This window comes from Erigeron canadensis, chromosome 5, assembly GCF_010389155.1.
Source record: "Erigeron canadensis isolate Cc75 chromosome 5, C_canadensis_v1, whole genome shotgun sequence".
Lineage (NCBI taxonomy): Eukaryota > Viridiplantae > Streptophyta > Magnoliopsida > Asterales > Asteraceae > Erigeron > Erigeron canadensis.
In genome coordinates this window covers 38,139,608-38,159,660 of record NC_057765.1, presented here as the reverse complement: position 1 = coordinate 38,159,660, position 20,053 = coordinate 38,139,608, and the positions used below count along the sequence as shown (strand labels likewise).

General features: G+C 33.1%; 3 protein-coding genes across 5 annotated transcripts; 1 reads left to right on the top strand and 2 right to left on the bottom strand.

The window, feature by feature from the left end:
- The first annotated feature begins 2,435 nt into the window (after positions 1–2,435).
- Positions 2,436–9,281, top strand: LOC122599088 (beta-amyrin synthase 1-like). 2 transcript variants are annotated; one of them, XM_043771545.1, is made up of 19 exons: positions 2,437–2,581; positions 3,933–4,159; positions 4,271–4,456; positions 4,587–4,676; positions 4,757–4,954; positions 5,301–5,385; positions 5,578–5,744; positions 5,832–6,020; positions 6,099–6,212; positions 6,327–6,446; positions 6,911–7,033; positions 7,130–7,228; positions 7,365–7,421; positions 7,522–7,568; positions 7,647–7,790; positions 8,087–8,264; positions 8,396–8,476; positions 8,558–8,641; positions 8,972–9,281. In XM_043771545.1, the coding sequence occupies exons 1-19, from the start codon at positions 2,569–2,571 to the stop codon at positions 9,092–9,094; spliced, it is 2,325 nt and encodes a 774-aa protein (XP_043627480.1). In that variant the 5' UTR covers positions 2,437–2,568; the 3' UTR covers positions 9,095–9,281. The 2 variants fall into 2 exon arrangements, with proteins under 2 accessions (XP_043627479.1, XP_043627480.1); XM_043771544.1 differs by having other exon boundaries at positions 2,436–2,581; positions 5,832–6,212.
- Positions 9,282–9,326: 45 nt separating this feature from the next.
- LOC122599089 lies at positions 9,327–11,665 on the bottom strand. Of its 2 annotated transcripts, XM_043771547.1 has the most exons (6): positions 11,566–11,665; positions 11,421–11,479; positions 10,563–10,677; positions 10,119–10,443; positions 9,876–10,030; positions 9,327–9,756 (listed from the first exon to the last, which is right to left on the bottom strand). In XM_043771547.1, exons 3-6 carry the CDS (start codon positions 10,668–10,670, stop codon positions 9,463–9,465), a joined length of 882 nt encoding a protein of 293 aa, XP_043627482.1. In that variant the 5' UTR covers positions 10,671–10,677; positions 11,421–11,479; positions 11,566–11,665; the 3' UTR covers positions 9,327–9,462. The 2 variants fall into 2 exon arrangements, with proteins under 2 accessions (XP_043627482.1, XP_043627483.1); XM_043771548.1 differs by lacking the exons at positions 10,563–10,677; positions 11,566–11,665 and having other exon boundaries at positions 11,421–11,542.
- A 727-nt stretch (positions 11,666–12,392) lies between these two features.
- Positions 12,393–16,049, bottom strand: LOC122599090 (uncharacterized membrane protein At4g09580-like). Its single transcript, XM_043771549.1, has 4 exons — positions 15,681–16,049; positions 14,192–14,462; positions 13,320–13,490; positions 12,393–12,911 (listed from the first exon to the last, which is right to left on the bottom strand). Exons 1-4 carry the CDS (start codon positions 15,914–15,916, stop codon positions 12,783–12,785), a joined length of 807 nt encoding a protein of 268 aa, XP_043627484.1. The 5' UTR covers positions 15,917–16,049; the 3' UTR covers positions 12,393–12,782.
- Positions 16,050–20,053: the final 4,004 nt, after the last annotated feature.

Sequence of the window (20,053 nt, the reverse complement as noted above, 5' to 3'; positions counted from 1 at the left end):
TTCATTCACTGCTGTTTTGCTATGCATAATTTTGATCTCAAGATCAACCTTTCACCTTTTGGAATGACTTTTATACAAAAGTGTGATGCTGGGTAATGCCTATACTACTTTTATTAGTGAGTCAGGTACAAAAACTTATGTTGTACCACTTGCCTTCTAGAATGAAAATTTTCAGCAATAGAACTCAGAAACAGAATCTAACAACCCTTCGAATGGAAATGAAGTCATGAACTTTATTAAGACGAGTTCATAACGCGCGATAGTCGCAACGCACCAATTATTAGCCATCCCCAAAAAATTTTTGAAGAAAAGGGAAATAAACCAAGCTTTCTCTACACGTTAGCAACTAACAAAACAGGAAACAACCCATAAAAAGTTTTACCTATAACAATAACATCAACATGATTTGGGACTCATATAAAAAGTTCTAATGGTGTATTTGAAGATTATATTACACTCATAAATCAATCTGACGGAGTAGTACAATAATCCTCATTTTTTTTTGTTTTTGATTGCTTTGAATAAACATATAAGCTAAGGATAACATAAAATAAGTATTGAATACACTACCTTAGTTCGATTATTACTTGTTGATTAGTGGAAAAGGAGAACATGGATGAAAAGTTATGAATTAGGTGATGATAAATTGTGGAGACGGTGGCTTTAATTATAAGGGTATTCAGGGTAAATAATATGGCGGGAGAACTAATATCTTAAATCGCGTTGTGGTGCAGTAGTGGGGGAGCCACTTTTAGATTTATGCGTTTTCATCCGATCAAAACGTGAAAAATCAATTTTCAATGTTTTTTTACCAAACATTTAAAATAGATTTTTGTGATATCAAAACACAATAATCAAAAAATCAGGTCAAAAAATCAATCCCAAACACCCCCTAAATAACATCTTGATGGTGGGATAAAACTGCTCAATGGTATCATAAGGTCGTTACGGGTTCAAATCTAACATGAAGTTTTTCCAAAAAATAATGGGTTTCCTCCTATTGATGATGATATGGTGTACGTACGTACGTACGTAGCATGCATGATGATACTCGAGTATTATTCCATAACTACTAACAACTTTAATTAGCAACACAAAGTTTAATTAATTACAAAGTAGTTAAGCCAACATTGCACAAAAAAGAAAAAAATCCAACAATTGGCCATCTCGATAACGTACGTTCTCATTGGCCAACAGAAATAGATCGAGTTATAAGAGAAAATGTGTCATTCAGTATAAAATTTGTCAAGATTGTAAACAATCATTCTTATTGTGATAGTAATAATTTCTTATATATAATACCGAACTAAGAATGTTATCTAATACGGTCCAACATGAAAACTGAATAAATCTCATATAATTAAACTAAAAGACGAACTTTTTATTAATTCAATTCGTTTACTTTTGAATTATAATGCGCGTGAAGAAGAAAGACGGTGAACTGATAACATGCAAATAACCTTATCCATTTACGTTTTTATTACGGAGTACATGTTTTTAGGTAATTTGTGGAACACTTTTAAATAAATTAAAGGCTTTAATTATTATGAGTAAGTAAAATGTTTTTCTCTCTCAAAACCAAATTGCAGTTAGAATTGAAGCTAGTTATTTCTATTGGTTAATAGAAGGATTTTATATATTTTTTTATTATTATTATTTTATTTTATGTCTTTAGGATTTAATTAACCCAGCTGGACATTTAATGCTCCTTATCTCTTTCAGCAAAATGTTGGTCACGGATTCGAAATCATTGAAAGACATGCATATTGGGAAGTCATTGTCAATGAGGTGAGACATGAGGTTTTTTCTCTAGCATTTAGCTGGTTTCCTCAAGAACGGTAGTGAGACTTCCACCACCAGTCATGCTCTTAGATTGATTATTCTGGTGACGTGGTCGATCTCTACCGTGCCACTGAGTTTTTATGTATCTATAAAATGGAATTGAATATTTGGGTCCATTTATAGTTTATAAAAAGAGTTGTGGTGGCCGGTGTGGGAGACAAAGTATTAATGGAAAAATACTTTTCAAAAGGGAAACGTACGTTGTTATCTACAAAATTAAGAATGTATTGAAACCACATGATGAAAATTTTTTTCTAAATTAAGGTGGTTAAAATGTATGATATATGTATGACAAAATATAACTTTCCATAATAACACAAAAGTTGGCCGGACACGGTAACATATTGTAATGGGTAGTAATTACGTTGTGCAAGATGCTGAAGTAGTAAGTAGTAACTAGATCTTTATGTATATACGTACTGGAATGAGTGAACCTTATAAATTCATAGCCACAAAAGTCTTAGATATAAACAAGTGTCATACGTACATACTCTATTAATACTACTACACCTACCTTGATGGATGCCGAAAGGAGATGGTCCATATTTTGGCACGCTACATCATTGTATAACAAGCATATATAGCTAGATATGGCTAAGTATTATTTGAATTTGAATATTAATTGGCAAAACATCATTAATGTGAAGGAAATTAAAGGAATGAAGATCAAAGCTAGCTAATTTAGAGGAAGGGATATGTAACACAAAATAAGTTCGTACAAGTTGCATGAACAAAAAAGGTACAAGCTGCTTCCCTTTCTATGGTTTAGAGTTTTTTAACGTTATATTTTGGAGATTTGATTGGATATAGCAACTTAATTAACGACTCTAATTAGGATAATGAATCATGGTTGCAAATCTGCCTTTCAGAAGAAGAAGAAATAAAAAATTGTAGTAATAAAGGTTGAGGAAAATTAAGAATTAACAATCAAACAAATAATCATGGTTTCAATAGAGGTTGACTTGGACTTTCAGAGAAGCCTGCAAGTTGTATCTTTATGTCAAAAAAAGAATCTTTTTGCATGAATAGTGTTTTAAGGAATAATTAAGGAGTTCCCTATATATGCGTGGTCACTAGTGTTTCAACTAAAAAAAAACTAAGATATATGGAAGATTGTATATAAAGTATTTATTTATATATGTTAGTACGAGTGACTATAATTGCATAGCATAACTTTTCTAAGATGACGATTTATCAGGCAAGTTTAATTTTCTCCATCCTACTATACCTGAAAAATTGTTAAGCAAAAGTCGTTTTCTGACAAGATCGATAACTTTGAATATTGCCACAAGTGAACGCCACATTACTTTTATTTTTGGCAAAGATATGATTCATCGTTTGTATTATCAGACAAGTTTTAATAGTAATAAACAGTACTATGACAAGTTTGCATATACGAGTATTTGGTCATTTTGCTATGCAAAATTGTACAACAATCCAAAAGATTAGCAATGAAAGTCATAGAAAAGACAAAAGAATTGTCAAACATTATCGTTTGGATACTTATTTTTGTTCCTAGCTACCATGATCCTCAATTTTGGCCATGCATATGAATCGAACACAATTTCTCAAGATAAGTAATTTGGTCAAGCCTAAAACTCAGACCGGTACGTATTTGGCTAACAAAAAAAAAAATTTATTAAGAACAACAACAATGATACACAATCCTACCACGGGTTTGACATAGTTCATTCTCATATATGTAATACCGCTATATATTCTATTCTGAATAGATGTTAAATATACGACGACATATACAAATTAACTTGTCGTGCCTTCGGGTATATAGTTACAAAAGGGACCATGGATATGTGAAAGCAAAGAAAATGCCTTCTTTTGACCAAATGTGGTTATTAACAAAAGATGCTTGATTGCAACATGTACTGAAATTTGACATTGTTGTCTCAGAAAATTTTTTAGTGGAACTAATTGCATATTCTGTCCCTGATATTAGAAAGAGTTATAATTTAGAATCACTAACTATATATTTGTCGATTATGATTTTTGTTAACTATAAATAAAGGTGCATATATTCATTTCAACTGCACTTCAATCTCTATCACATTTACAGTTTATATTTATTTAAACAGTTCGATATATTTCAAAAAAAGCAAAGATGTGGAGAATGAATATAGCAAAAGGGGGCAATGATCCCTACCTATTCAGCACAAACAACTATGTTGGAAGGCAGATATGGGAGTTTGATCCGAATTATGGAACTCCAGAAGAACTTGCTGAGGTTGAAAAAGCACGAGCTGATTTTTGGAATAATCGACATAAAGTTAAGACGAGCAGTGATATTCTTTGGCGCATGCAGGTCACGGTCCCATTTGGTTATGTTCAGAATTTAAATTTGTGAAGGAAAACTTAAATTATTGTTTATTTGGTTATGGACTTGCTTATATGTTGTATAAATGTGGATATGCAGTTTCTAAGAGAAAAGGAGTTTAAACAAACAATACCCCAAGTGAAAATAGAAGACGATGAACAAGTCACCGATGAAAAAGCTAAAATAACATTGAGGAGGGCGGTCAACCTCTTTTCAGCCTTGCAGGCTGATGATGGTCACTGGCCAGCCGAAAATGGAGGTCCCCTTTATTTCATGCAGCCTTTGGTAAGTCATGTTTCGCTAGAGGTGGCAATTAAAAAGGGCAGGTCGGGTAGATTGGATAATGGGTCAAATGGTTTAAGGTCAAGGTGTGGGTAAGTTTACTCATTACATGTGCAAAATCAATATGTTGCAGGTCATGTGCTTGTATGTTACTGGGCACCTTAACAGTGTTTTCACAGAAGAATATCGAAAAGAGATCCTACGGTATATGTATTGCCATCAGGTACGTATGATTGTAGCTAGAATCACCAACTTATGCTGAAAGTTTTAATTACACTAACAAAAGTCAGCTGGAATTTACAGAATGAAGACGGTGGATGGGGATTTCACATCGAGGGTCATAGCATTATGTTTTGCACCACCCTTAGCTACATTTGTATGCGTCTTTTAGGAGAAGGGCCCGACGGTGGTCTGAATGGTGCATGCGCCAAGGCACGGAAATGGATTCTTGATCATGGCACTGCCACAGCCAATCCGTCATGGGGCAAAACATGGCTTTCCGTAAGACATCTTTTCCAAAACAAACTAAAACTGGAAATTTAGGCAAGGGTTCATGAACTCGACACTCAGTAACATATATTAGCAAACATTAAAACATGTCAAAAGTCACCAAAATCCAACATTGTTTATAGTGCTTATAAGCTTCCTAACTCACTTTACCAACAAAAAATAAAGCTATACTTTTTTCTAACTAAATGTTGTTATTTAATAGGAAAAAAACAAACAAACAAGTGTTGGAACCCTTCTAATCCAGACCCATTTTGACCCAACCCACTCATATCGCGAACGCTAATATACTTGTTGCATTTACGAATCATGCACACTTAAACACGGTTCTTTGTTTTAGATACTCGGCTTATGTGAGTGGTCTGGAACCAACCCAATGCCCCCGGAGTTCTGGATCCTCCCTTCTTTCCTACCTATGCATCCAGGTTAGTTCTGTATAAAGAAAATACAGGATCATTTGTATATCTAACATAATCTAAAGATATGTTATTCTTCTTTAATTATCAAAGGCCGGGCCACCGAATTGCAAACTTAGCATATTCAGTTATCTAACTAATATAATGTTTTTTTATTTCAGCATCTATCTTCTCTTTTTAATCTATTTCTTCTAAATGCAGCAAAAATGTGGTGCTATTGTCGGCTGGTATATATGCCGATGTCATACCTATATGGAAAACGATTTGTTGGTCCTATTACTCCATTGATTGTGGAACTTAGAAATGAAATATTTCTACAGCCCTACCATGAAATTAATTGGAAGAGCATTCGGCATGTAGTTGCAAAGGTAAATGTTTGACTACTTTAAACCTTTAATTTGAGTAATAATGATCTAACTCTGCTAAATGTTTTCCTGCTAAATTTATGATTTCAGGAAGATATATACTATCCGCATCCTTTACTACAAGATTTGATGTGGGATAGTCTCTATCTTTTTACCGAGCCTCTGTTAAATCGATGGCCATTTAACAAATTGCGTGAAAAGGCACTTAGAACTACAATGAACCATATCCATTATGAAGATGAAAACAGTCGATATATCACAATTGGTTCAGTAGAAAAGGTATGCCAAATAACAACATACCCAAAGATTATTAGATCATTCAAAAATCACTGTGGGGATTTAACATTTGTTATTCAGGCACTGTGTATGCTGTCATGCTGGGTTGAGGATCCAAATGGAATTTGTTTCAAAAAGCACCTTGCCCGAATCCCAGACTATCTTTGGGTTGGAGAAGATGGAATGAAAATGCAGGTCATACAAAATGCCCATGCTCCGAAAAATGTTATTTTTCATGATAAATGAAATATACGTCATCATGTAATTCAAAGGTTTATGGTTCTAATTGCAATTATAATTCGAAAACAGAGTTTTGGCAGTCAACAGTGGGATGCTGGTTTTGCCATTCAAGCTCTATTGGCTACCGATCTTACTGAAGAAATTGGATGCACCTTGAAAAAGGGGCATGAATTTATTAAAGCTTCACAGGTATCTAAAATGTTATAACTATAGACGAAGCCAAGACATTTATATTTTTAACTGAATCTATACTTTGCTGTATTCTCGAGTTTTTTTGACGAGAAAAGAAAAGGAAGGGATAGAAAAAAGATAAGAAAAAAGAAGAACTTAAATCAATTATGTTATTCTTGAGTGTAGAGGAAAAGAAAAGAAAATTATACAACTTTACAATTATACCTTTTTTATTATAAATAAAATATGATAGCCAAGGGCTTTATAATAATACTACATAAATTTTAATTAATTTTTTTCCTTTCCAGCCCATTTTTGAAAGGAAACTTTTTGTTCCAAAAACCCCTTAAATTTCCTTTCTTTTCTATTCCTTTCTCATTACTAAAAAACTAAAGAATACAAAAACTATTATTCATCCTCCTTTTCTTTTCCTTTCCTTACATAAATAAACTCAAGAATGCAACTCCATCACTCTTTTGTAGGTCAAAGACAATCCTTCCGGTGATTTCAAAAGCATGCACCGGCATATTTCTAAGGGATCATGGACCTTTTCAGATCAAGACCATGGATGGCAAGTTTCTGACTGTACTGCTGAAGGACTAAAGGTACTTATACAATTATAGTATTAATACTGATATAAAAGTTAACAAACACAATGCTTAAAGGACTACTCTTATGATCTACTTACTATTTATCCTCAGTGTTGCCTCCTATTTTCCAACATGCCACCAGAAATTGTTGGTGAGCACATGAAGCCTGAGCAACTAAAAGATGCTGTCAACATAATACTTTCATTACAGGTTGGTTTATATACTCAAAAAGGAAACTTTAAATGTATCAAAGGCATTGATATAATTGATACGCATTAAAAATCATGCATTCAAAGTCACGAAACGTGGTCCTAACGAGCTTTATTTGACTGTTATGATAATATAGAGCAAAAATGGTGGGCTATCTGCATGGGAACCGGCTGGATCATCAGACTGGCTGGAGGTATCAAAATCAAAGATAACTATTGTTATTTAAATGTGAAAAGTTTCTAAGAAATAAACATGTTGAAACGATTACAATGTATTCCTTTTTTCCATTGTAGTTTCTCAATCCTACAGAATTCTTTGCTGATATTGTCATTGAGCACGAGTAAGACTCCAATATAATTTACAATCTCCAAATAGATAACAGACAGCTTCATAAGGCTCACAAATTTTTGTTCCCTAGGTATGTTGAGTGCACATCAGCATCAATGCAGGCACTGGTTTTGTTTAAAAAGTTGTACCCAGGGCATAGAAGAAAAGAGATAGAAAATTTCCTTCCAAATGCATGTAGATACCTGGAGAATATACAGATGCCAGATGGTTCATGGTTTGTTTCTGTCTTTTGTTTTAGATTAATAGGTCTGAAACACAGTTGAAACTATATGTTGCAAAATGGGTGGGTTTCATAGCGGGTGAAAATGCATAACTTTTTTAGTATAGTTTACAAGGGTCCACCCAAAAAGTTTTTATGGGAAACATTTGAGCTTTTTATACTTCCCGCTTGACCCTAGTGATATGACGCAATCTAAATCAAACAAGTGATTAGTAAAGGGGTTTATAATAATTAAAATTAAATTAAAAAATCTTATGATTTTTGTTAACATTAGAAGTTGTGGTAATTAGGTATGGAAACTGGGGTGTGTGTTTCACATATGGTACCTGGTTCGCTCTTGGAGGACTGGCATCAGTTGGAAAGACGTACGAAAATTGTCCAGCAATTCGTAAGGGTGTTAATTTTTTGCTGGAAACACAGCTAAAGGATGGAGGTTGGGGAGAGAGCTACAAATCCAGCCCAGAAAAGGTAACACTAACGCATCATAAGTGTTAGAAAAAGATGGGAAAAAAAAAACAAATACTCTAAGTTAGGTACATAACAACCACATACTCCCAACCCTCTTTTAACAAAGCTTCTGTGTGTTTGCTCAAAAACAGAAATATGTACCCCTGGAAGGAGGCCGGTCCAACTTAGTACACACTGCATGGGCTATGATGGGACTGATTCATTCTCGGCAGGTCAGTTAATCATATAAAACTAAATGTGATTACATTTTTTTACTAGTTTTAGTAGTTCAATTAATATGTTCAAATGTACAGGAGGAGAGAGACTCAACACCTCTACACAAAGCAGCCAAGTTGATCATCAACTCCCAGTTGGAGAATGGTGATTTTCCTCAACAGGTAATGCAGATGGCAAAAGAATTCAATTAAGCAAATGTAAATGCTAGAAAGCCAGATACGTTGATTTATATAATTTTGTTCCATTACACTATAACCAAAGATGTGATGACAAATTTTCACCATTTCACCAGCCTGATTTGACCTAAACTGACATGACCCGACCTGTTTTTACCCATACCAAAACTTACCATTTTGACCCGAGTTCAACTTTACCTACCAACCCAATCCACTCATTTTGACACAGCTACTTCCAGTCATAGGGGTAATCTTACCAATGGCTTCACGGCTCACCCCATTTAAGATCAGTCCATTTTTGTCTACTTATTGCAGGAAATAGCTGGAGTCTTCATGAAGAACTGCATGCTACACTACGCATTATACAGAGATATATATCCAATGTGGGCTCTAGCTGAATATCGCAAGCACGTGTTGCCAAAGCTCAAACGCATATAGTACTACCATGGAGCCAGTAATCAACTTAATTATTTCAGTGCATATAGAAATAATAATAATGTACTATAACGGAAACAAATTGTTACTCTTCATTATTTACAGTTTTGTTAATTATTTAGTTCCTGTGAGCCCACAACATTTATGTAATGATCCCTACTGTTAATATAAATAAATGAGTTATTTCAGATACGTGTTTCATATATGGACTCTTGCAATGATCAAACACGGCATGTAAAAAACAAGAAAATCATATATGTTGAATAGCATGTTTGACATAACAAAAATAAAAATATGAAAGTACATGTATAGTGATACTCTTCCCAGTAACTAAAGAAAATAATCTACATGACATACAAACCTTAAGCATACTAAGATTGTTTGGAATCTTTGTAGTCTGAAAATTCTGAAGGAAAGAGACATGCCAATACAATTGAGAAAGCACCAACAACTGCTGAAATAAAAGTAAGAACAGACACGAGTTTTGTGTGTTCCACAATTCCAGAAGGTACTTCCCAGACAGTAGCAGCAGAACTGGATCTAACACCGGCATTGGCTGATGAAAATATACAGCTTTGATTATGGGAATCACTTTCCACAACGCAGCGTAAAAGCAAATCAGGAGACCCAAATTCAACTCTCGTGTAACCATGTTTTCCTAAGGGCTGCAGAAATGAGTATAATAATCTAATTATGTCAACTACAAATTAATATCAACTACTTTTACACCAAAAGTGATATATTAACAGTGTGCAAGCACACTTGATACCCAGCATCAACATACCGCATAGCGTGCATGTAATGGAAGCTCAATGTTGAGTTCCCATTCAGTCTTGGTACTAGCGCCCAAAGCCATGTGAACCTCTACAATGGATCGATTTGCCCGCACAGTAGGCAATTCTAAATCTGTGTCCCCGAATGCAGAAGCGTCGGTAAACTCTGCAAAAGTCAATGAAGACAAACATATTAGATAAACTTTAAGTAATGATAACTCCACAAATATTTCAAGGGTATGACCGTAACTTACCACCACGCTGTGTGAGATGTTCTAGCTCAAATGGGTCAGCAAATACCCCAAAAGGCAGTCTCTCAACAAGTATGGACTCACAGAAGAGCGAGGGGGATTTAGACAAAACTTCTGGTTGGATTTCAATTCTAATGGAAGAAGTTAGACGTCGGTGAGAACCTTCACCAATTAACTGTCTCTGCAGAACAGACAGTTTTGGCACAATATTCTGTTTTTCACAGAAGCCGTGAGAAAGCTCGTTGGATATGAAATTTTGGAAAGCATCATCAACTAAGGTATCATATTTCTGAAAGTATGTTTCTGTGATATATTTATAGCTGCCCACCTAACAAAGGACACGAAAATGAACATGTAATAAAGAATCAAAAGAGCAAAGAAAAACAATGCAGATAAAACTTTCAGCAACTAGTCTTTACATAAATACAAAAACAGACTTCCTCCCACCTCCGAGAAGTATCGAGACGTATGTTTACAATAGCCAATACCAACTAGGAGTGACAGTATGATTCCCAATCTCAGATGAAGTGGGGCTCGGAAACATTGATATTCCATTAACCAACTGAAATGGAAAGAAAAAAATTTTGTAAAAAAAGGGGGTAAGTGGGTGGGAACCCTCTGGTCCCATGTACCGTCTTGGTACCCAGAGCACACACCACATAGAACTAATGTCCGGTGAAGCACCATTCTCACACATGGATCACAAGATATATTTTCTCCACTTGCCTTTGGCAAGTTTCGAACCTGTGACCTGCAGCCTTGTGGGCCCATGTGACTCTGATAAACTCTGTCTTCGTGGAATGAACATCTAAAAGAACTAAAGGTATGGACTCATAGTAGGATGCTGAATTGGCATTAGTATTAAGCTAATTATGCAGTTTTTATGCTAGTGCTAGTGCTATCTAAACTACTAGAAAATTTCATATCTGTATCGAAAATCTCATATGTAGATCAATATTTATTCCAACAATGGGCCAATGGCTCATCCGATTATAATATTTAACTCAGGCCATACCTTGAGCTCACTTTCCTAACCATCTTAAACAAACCTTAGTCTCAGTATAACTACTAAACATACAAAGGTGCAATCCTTAGGTTATATATATATATATATATATATATATTCCAATCTATATACACCACTAAACTGCACACTAAAAGAGGGATTTTATCAAACACCTAGAGTGCACACTTTAAACCACACAGTAATCATCAAAACCCAAAAATTAATATACTTTAGTTTTCAAAATACAAGAAAAAGCATAAATCTTCAGACAATTAGGAAGTTAAAGTTATAATCTTTACCTGTAGATCACAAATGGAATTTCTAATTTTTGGTATAAAGTTATCAACTTTCTTCAAATCTGAAAAAGAGCACATTTTTCATTAAATACATACATTTATATTTATATAATTAATATAAAGAAATTGAAATAATAAAGTTTTGAACCGTAAAAAAGGTTGGCTTTCTGATGCAGTGATGGAGATCAAGAAACGAATTTTCAGTTCTTGGTTTTGAGACAATAGTAAAAAAGGTCCCTTGGCTTTATCCAGTTTGAAAATAGAGCACCTTGGTTCTTGGAAATACCATTAGACCCCCCCCCCCCCCCCCCCCCCCTTTTTTTCTTTTTTGGTTTTGTTACTACAGAGATCTTTATTATAAAAGTTCTAACAATGATCAAAATCTGTCTTTCATGAGATATGGAGAGACTGTTTTCCAAATCCTTGACCATTTTGCAAAGATTAAGGATCAAAAATCAAGAAATGTCCAAAGGGAAGTGATAAATCTACAACAACTATTAGCCATCTATAACAAATGTACATGTTTTACTGCACAGTTTATAATTGCGTAAAGCATAAATTATTGTAGATGGCAAATAATTGTTGTAGATATACAATCTAAGTTAAAGCCATCTATGTTATACACCAATACATATTCGATGACCAGCCTGTTATATTTCTCAAGTTTTTAATGCCATATTAAACATTGATTCTATTTGATAATAATCTCATTATTTTCATTTTAATTTTAAATTTGTTGTGAACAAATATATAAGGATACAAAATATGAACAAACAAACAATTTGTTACCAAGTTACCAACTACCAAGTGAAAGAACCACCACCAATGGTGGTGGACTGGTGGCACCGTGGTAACACTAAAAAATACGCAGGCCATGAAGCCAGACGTCACATAAACACGGAAATCACACTCGAAACAAGCAAACCAGGAAATTGTTGGCACAAACTAGCATGAGAATTACATACAACCAAAGAATGGCATAAGATTTCACATTTATTATTCAAGAAAGAAAAGTTTACATCTTTAAACACATGAAGCTATCAGAAGTGCCAATATTACACTTCAAATAATAACGCAATCAATCTTTCATGAATCATTCACACTGTCTTTGTTTTATTTTTTGACATGGATTATACTGCATCTAAACAGTTTTACCTTGTTACCCTTCAATGGAAGAGAACAAGTAGTAGTAAAAGATTGTGCAGACCCCTTTTCGCCTCCCCAACATCTACATCACAGACCAACGAATCTCAATAGCTGAAACCCGAGGTCGAAATTGAGAGTAACCTTGTAATTCTGTACAGACTTTATAACTTGTGAGGGGATGTGGTCAGAAATATTATGATACAATCATGCCCAAAATTTCTATGATGCTTTCTTCTTGTTTATCAATGTAGGGGTAACGGATGCAAGGCCGATTAGAAACAAGGTTCCTATAGAGTGGATGTCGTATAGGTCTCCAATTGATTGTAATTCTCCAAGAGTTATACCTGCCTGTTGAATTATGAATGCGTTAGAGAAACAAAAAAATCCAAATAAAAATCACATCAAAAAAATATAAGCAAATCATGACTTAATAGGCTTTAATACCATGAAAGTTTAATTTGCGTTTATTATGAGGAAAAATTGTCATTTGTATCGGAGATCATAATAGAATATCTATGAAAGCATGACCAAATCGAATAGAATTTAAATATGTACAATCAAATCATGTGCCGACGTCACGTGTCAAATAAATGGTAAATGCCTACATGTATCTAACAATCAAAATTAAAAAACTGTACACATTATGAAGACATCAGCAAGGAAAAAAGTTATTAAAAGAAGTGTAGATAGAAAATGGGCCTTGTAATATAAAATGCAAAGACACAAAAGAATAATAAGCAGCTTAAAGAACAATACCTTGACAGTGACATAGGCAGCCGGAATAAGCCCAATAGAAGTTGCCAGTAAGAATGTATGATACGGCACATTTACTATTGGTGAAGCTACATTAATGAACATATTAGGCAAGGTTGGGGTCAACCTCAAGAAAAGCATGTAGTTTAACAGCCCATCTCGCCTTTGAGCCACCTGAATAAACATATGAAATTCATCACTCTCTTTCTTTGATAAAAGACATAAGGCTTGCGGCTTTCAAAGGATAGACTGAGCTAGAAGTTGAAATTTTGACCCATTTATTTGCAAATGGGTTGACTTTGGGTAATGTTTTTAAAAGGGTCAAACTGGTCGTGTGAGTCAAAGGGGTAAAGTCATCCAAAATGTATCTAAAGCATTAAACCTTCTAAACTGGTTTATTGAAAAAAAAAAAGATTCAGATTATTCTTACTACTCCCTCCGTCCCATTTTAATTGTCCAATTTTGACTGGTCAAGTCTTTTGACTTTGACCGTAAATATCTTTGTTTGTGTTATATATTAGTTGATGAAAGTTATATAAATGAAAAGTACATGTAAAACTTAATCAATTCATATATGTTATATCAAGTGTTATATACCACAAACAAAAATATTTACGGTCAAAGTTGAAAGAAAAAAACTTAAAAAGTCAAAATAGAACACTTAATAGTAAATTGTATAAAGTAAATATTTTTGTTGAATAATGGTTCAACACATTAAACCACTTACAAATTGTATAAAGGGAGCAAAAAAAAAAAGTTTGCTGGTTGGACTGACCTGACACATAATAGGGAAAACTCATTTTTGACCCCTCCCCAACACTCACAAACACACACATATTTCGCCACCCTTAGATGATAGAGTATCTGAGCCTCACCTGGTCTTGGAAGAACCCCAATTTATCAGGCCACATAGACAAGATAAGCGGTCGCCCTATCAAATTGGATAGGAAATAGCAAGAAGATGCCCCGGCGGTAGCAGCAAAGACGACGAGAGCTACACCTCTTAAGACTCCAAAAAGGGAACCCGCAAGTAGTGACATGAAAACAGTCCCAGGGATCATAAAAGTTTGCATAAAGATATAGACAGTGCAATACCCCACCAGGACTTGCACAGTGTAGTCACTTGTATAACTCTCGAGATTATCTCTGAAAAACCAAGAAAAGACATTGATTCTTTAAAATCATTTTTAACAACGCCTATATGATTCACAGGACTCGAATAGAAAAAGCACATGATTTCACACTATTGATATTTATTGAAACTCCTTCCTCTTCAATTTGTGCAAGAAAACTACAAAGTTTCAAACCTAGTTTTCAACAAAAATGTGATATAATTGAGCTTGAGGAGCGCTTCAATATGTGCATAAGTTTTGACTTTTGAATGTGCATAGTCAAAGTACTTGTTACTATTCGAAGAACTTGACAGGATAATCAGCCTAAAATCACAAAACAATGATCATGATTGCAATTGATTAAGCTAGACCTCAAGAGAAAACAAAGGTGTTAAGGTGCTGGGTAGCATAAAGCTATTGTTTTCTAGCTCTCTTATGGAAGTAGTCATCTCGTAAGTTTGTTTTATCCAACGCTATTTAAACTAAATTTCATTACATTCCGATGAAATTAGCCCAATATAAGCCAACCGTGACTATCAATTAAAGGAAGTATCTTATAACAATCAGATATGAAAAGTCTTTAAAAACAATCACTCCATGGATATATCCTTTTCTTAATATTAAGATTACAAAAGATATTCCCCATTAATGTAGCCTAACTTTGCTTTTGTTGATGTGTTTTCCCTTTTTATGTACTCGTAATAAAGATTGTGTCAAGCATCAACAACAAAGAGAAACCCGTCGAAACATCAAGATTCTTTGGGATAATAATCAAGATTTTAATTTTTAATAATTAGCGATTATGGAACAAAAAAAAACCAACATCTCAAACAAAAAATAACGAACACTCGCTAGAATAAGTTCTTAGCACTTTAAAATAAGCATGTTGGTACTGCTTTTTTAAGCAGATAAGCGCTTTAAAATAAGCAATCCTACCCTATATACATTAAAATTTTAATGAGGCAACAATACAAACAACAATGACACCCGAAATCTCAATAAGGAAAACAACAATACCAAAATTTGGGGTATGGTGAAGGTGGAACGCAGGTAGTCTTAGTGTGTAGTAAATAATGTGTTGATATATGTGTGTGTGTATACAATTTCCATGAGGCTTGGGGCATATACAATATTTAGAAAAGCAAACAACACAAAGATCAAAACTTTACAACAAAAATAACAAATTCCAATTCATAAAACAAACAAAAATAACAAATCCCAATTCATAAAACAAATAAATGAATTAATATACCTTAAAATATGAAGATCTTGAAGAGTTCTTGGAAGCTTAAGAAAACTATAATCAGAGTCAGGCAATGTTAAATAAACTCCAAGCAAACCAACACCAAAACCCAAAACAACACAAAAAGCACCCACCATCTCCCAAATTGTTAATGGAAATCTTGATGATTTTTTCACACTGTTTTCCCCATTATTATTATTATTATTGTCAGATTTTCTTGTTTCAACATGTTTTTCTTGATACATAATTATAACTTTTTGTTGAATGAAAATTTGTGGGTGTGATATAATTATAATGGGGAAGTTTGGGAGTGTAATAAAGGAAAGAACTTGAAGAGGTAACTTTTGTTGGATTGATTTAAGCGATTATTTATTTATTTATTTATGATGATGAGATGATTTTGGGGGTCTTTCTTCTATTTTTGTAGTTTTGTTGTGGGATTTATTATTGGAATGTGGGAATATTCGATAAAGTTAATGATTATTGTTTGACATTGGACGATTTGTGCGTTGTCAAATGTATTTGGTTTGAAGCAATGATAAAAAGAAATGCAGCATAAAAATATACTCGTAACTAATCTAAAACAATTAAGATTTATGTTTCGAAAAAGAAAAAGAAAAAGATTAGTATGATACGTTTGTCAATTGTCATCAGTGGATGAGTTATGTGGTAACTAGGAGTGTTCATTTGGTCGAATTTTGAGAGAATAAAGTTATTCGGTTTGGGTTATTCGGTTTTTTATGAATTATTAAACCGTCCTTACCCAATCCACATATGTAGCCATTAAATCCAAACCACCTAAATAAAAGTTCGGATTATTTGGTCGAGTTTGGGATTACCCAAATAAAAAACGTTTTCAAGTTTTAATTTAGTATATTTGAATAATCATCGAATCCGAATGTTAATGTACACCATTTTGTTTATTCATGATGAGGTTATTCAGATAACTACATGTATTAAGATTTTTTGGATTAAATTATTAAAATAACTGAAGTTGTATTTATATCATTTAAATTGGTTTATTATAGTTTTATTAAACATTAAATGCTTAATCGGGTTTCGGTTGGGACCTAATTGAAAATTTTCTAAACCAAAACCGAACCATTTAACAACATCCTTAATCGGTTTCACCCAAACACCAAACCAAATCCAAATAGTACACAAGTCAAATGAATTGGATGGGTTATCCGGTTAATCCAAATAATGAAACCCCCTAGTGGTGGTCATGGCAATCCCACCATTTCTATAAAACTCTATATTTTTAATATTATTTCTAAATATTTGACCAGTTTTAAGGTAATTGACAACTTCAAACTAAAGTAATTAAATTTTATAGTTTAATTTACACTTATTAGTATCATAAAAACTGTGCGGCGACCTCAGGATAAAAATCATGGCGCCACTAACAGTCATGATGTACAGTTTATATTATATACTATACAAATCAATAATACAAAGTTGTGGTAAGTATACGCTGAATATATGGATAATAATATTGTTATTAATAGTTTTTGAATATGATATGAACTTTTTTTTCGAGTTCCAATCAAACTCAAAATTTTAAAATCAAATAATATTTTTTAGTTTTTGAGTTTGATTAAAAGTCGAAAAGAAATTTGTTATCAAATTAGTTTCACAAGCTAGGTTAAGTCGATCTAAAGTATTAATATTTTGGATTGACTCGTTTGAAACTTTGTTTAGTTTCCTGATTGAATTTAACCAGGCCAATGGCGAGGCCATCATCATGTTAAAAACAATTACATATTGCATATTCGCCTATAAATGAATTAGTTATATGTATAGTTTGATAATTACAAATTTATATATCGGATCGTGTTCACAAAGCTAGGACAAGCTGTGGTCATATGCCTTAATTTTACGGGTTATAGGTTATAGGTCTAATATCTTCTTTAATGGTATATAGAAGTTAAGATGCAAATAGTTTATTCCTATTTAAGGTAAAGACGAGCTTCAATATTCAACTAAAGCGGTCAGTCAGGCATAAAGATTGAACTCTTGACCTCTTGTTTATGATATATAATTCTCTTTCCAGGTTGGTTTTACACACTATTGATTCAATGTAAGTAGTTTCTAAAGGATCCAATAGTTTATGATGTATAGCACGGTACCCGCGCAATGCAACGAAACCGACGACGGTGTGATAACGGTGATGGATAGTGATGGTGATGACAACGTCAAATGTTATAGATAATTGATGTAAGTGTTTAATTTAAGAAAAAATAACTCTAATAATCAAATTTGAGTCTCTATATCCAAATATGGACACTTACAAAAGAAAATACCACGTTGATCAATTTTTCTTTACCACCTACCAAACATAGTAAGAAATGACATTAACCAATAAATTATTGTCATGTGTTTTTGTTAGCCTCACAATGAGGAAATTAAACATCTTTATACCATTCATTCCAAAATAATGGAAAATTTTTTAGTTTGCAATTGGCATTTATAGTTTGTTGGTATGTAACAAACACAAAGCTACAAATGAGTCACATCCATTTCATACTTTTGACGAACAATATCTACAAAATATATACCAGATAGTGGACTAGATTCATTTTTTACAACCAAAAAGACGAAAAACATGTATAGTGCCTCCCTTAAAAATACATTATTAATAATTATATCAACTGCACCAAATAAATGTATAGTACCTTCATCTATTAGATAAATAAAATATATATAAGTTGCAATTTGCAAAGTGACCAGAGTGATCAAGATTTTGCCACAACTTATATTGATCTTCAATTCTAATTGGTTTTTCGTAGCATGGGTGAAAAGTTTAGTTTGTTCTTGTTTGCAACTGGTATTATAGTTTGTTGGTATGTAATATTACAAGTCCTCTCCAAACTTGTTGGTATACTAATATTGTAGTTTAAGTTCATATCACCTTGAATTAATTTGCCTCTTAAATACATATTGGTAAAAATTCTATTATTTTGAAATGAATGAATGGTCTGGATGGAGATTCCCTAAAGTTGAAAGCAACTTGATGGGTCAAGTTAAGAGAATCATGACCCTTAGATTAAAATCAAAGGAGATTCAAAGAAGATATTTGAATCTTGGCCCTTGATTTTAATCCAAGAGTCATGATTCCCTTAACTTGACTAGTCAAGTTCCCCAACTGTAAGGAATCCTCATCTGGTAAAGATAATGTTCTATCTCTCACACTAGTACAATTGTGGGGCCAACAAAAACACATAACAATATTTGATTGGTTTATGTCACTTCTTACTATGTTTGGTAGGTGCTAAGGAAATATTGACCAATATAAACGAAGGATGACAGGGAAGATCGAATCACTATCTCTGTGCCTTCTGCTAACATGTGAATGAAAGCGAGAGGCACAAGAAGAAGTCAAGACCTCGGTCTTTCACAAACTTATCCTGTTCGGATTTCCTTCCCCCTTTCCTAATATGATACCAGAATCGAAGATTGTTGCGCTAGTCGAATGAAATCATATACATGTAAAGAAAGAAATGAGATGTTCCTCTTTCATTCCTCTTCCCCCAAATCTTCCAATTAAGCTAAGCTAAAACCTTTAAGGTAAGATTTGCCAGCATCAAGCTTGCCAGGATGGGTTGTATATTTTTTTTAGGTGCCTATATTTAGATATATAGAGACTAAAATATGACTACTAGAGTAATTTTTCTTTGATTTAAGGAGATAGTGCAGATATTTTACAATATAAGAGATTAATGATGTAATTTAATATAAGGGTTGATGATGATTTAATTTAATAAGGGTAGTTTAGTCAATTTGCACATTCCATTTTTCTTAACTTTCAACATATGTGTTATAATTTTTACATAGTAGTATAAATAATTCATTTTTCAGGTTGTATTTATACACTATTGCCTTGAACATGTATAAATTGAAACTTGCATGCCCTGGACATTTTGATTTGAAAAACTGGCTAAAGCTATTGATCGAATTGAGACCTTACTCTGCAGTACTTAATCTTAATATATATACTATAAGACAGTTGAACTAATGACTTATTAACCAATCACATCGTTCGATTTCATCAAATTGACTTCTGATGATGTCATCATTTAGATAACTACAAATTAAAAATTTTAATAATCATTATTCAAATATATATTATTATATTAGTATTTATATTAATTTGTAGAAAAAATATCTTTAATTTACTTTTTTTTTGCTTTTCATCAATAATTTACACTTTTTAACCCTGAATACTTAATTTTATTTTTATTTTTAGTCATCAACTTAAGGAGAATTTTTTTTTATAATTTTTGAAAAAAATTACAAAAAGTGTTTATATTTAATTTTTTAAATTTACAATTGTCATTCAAATCAAGAGTCCTAATTGTTATCAAAGAATATGAAAACAATCC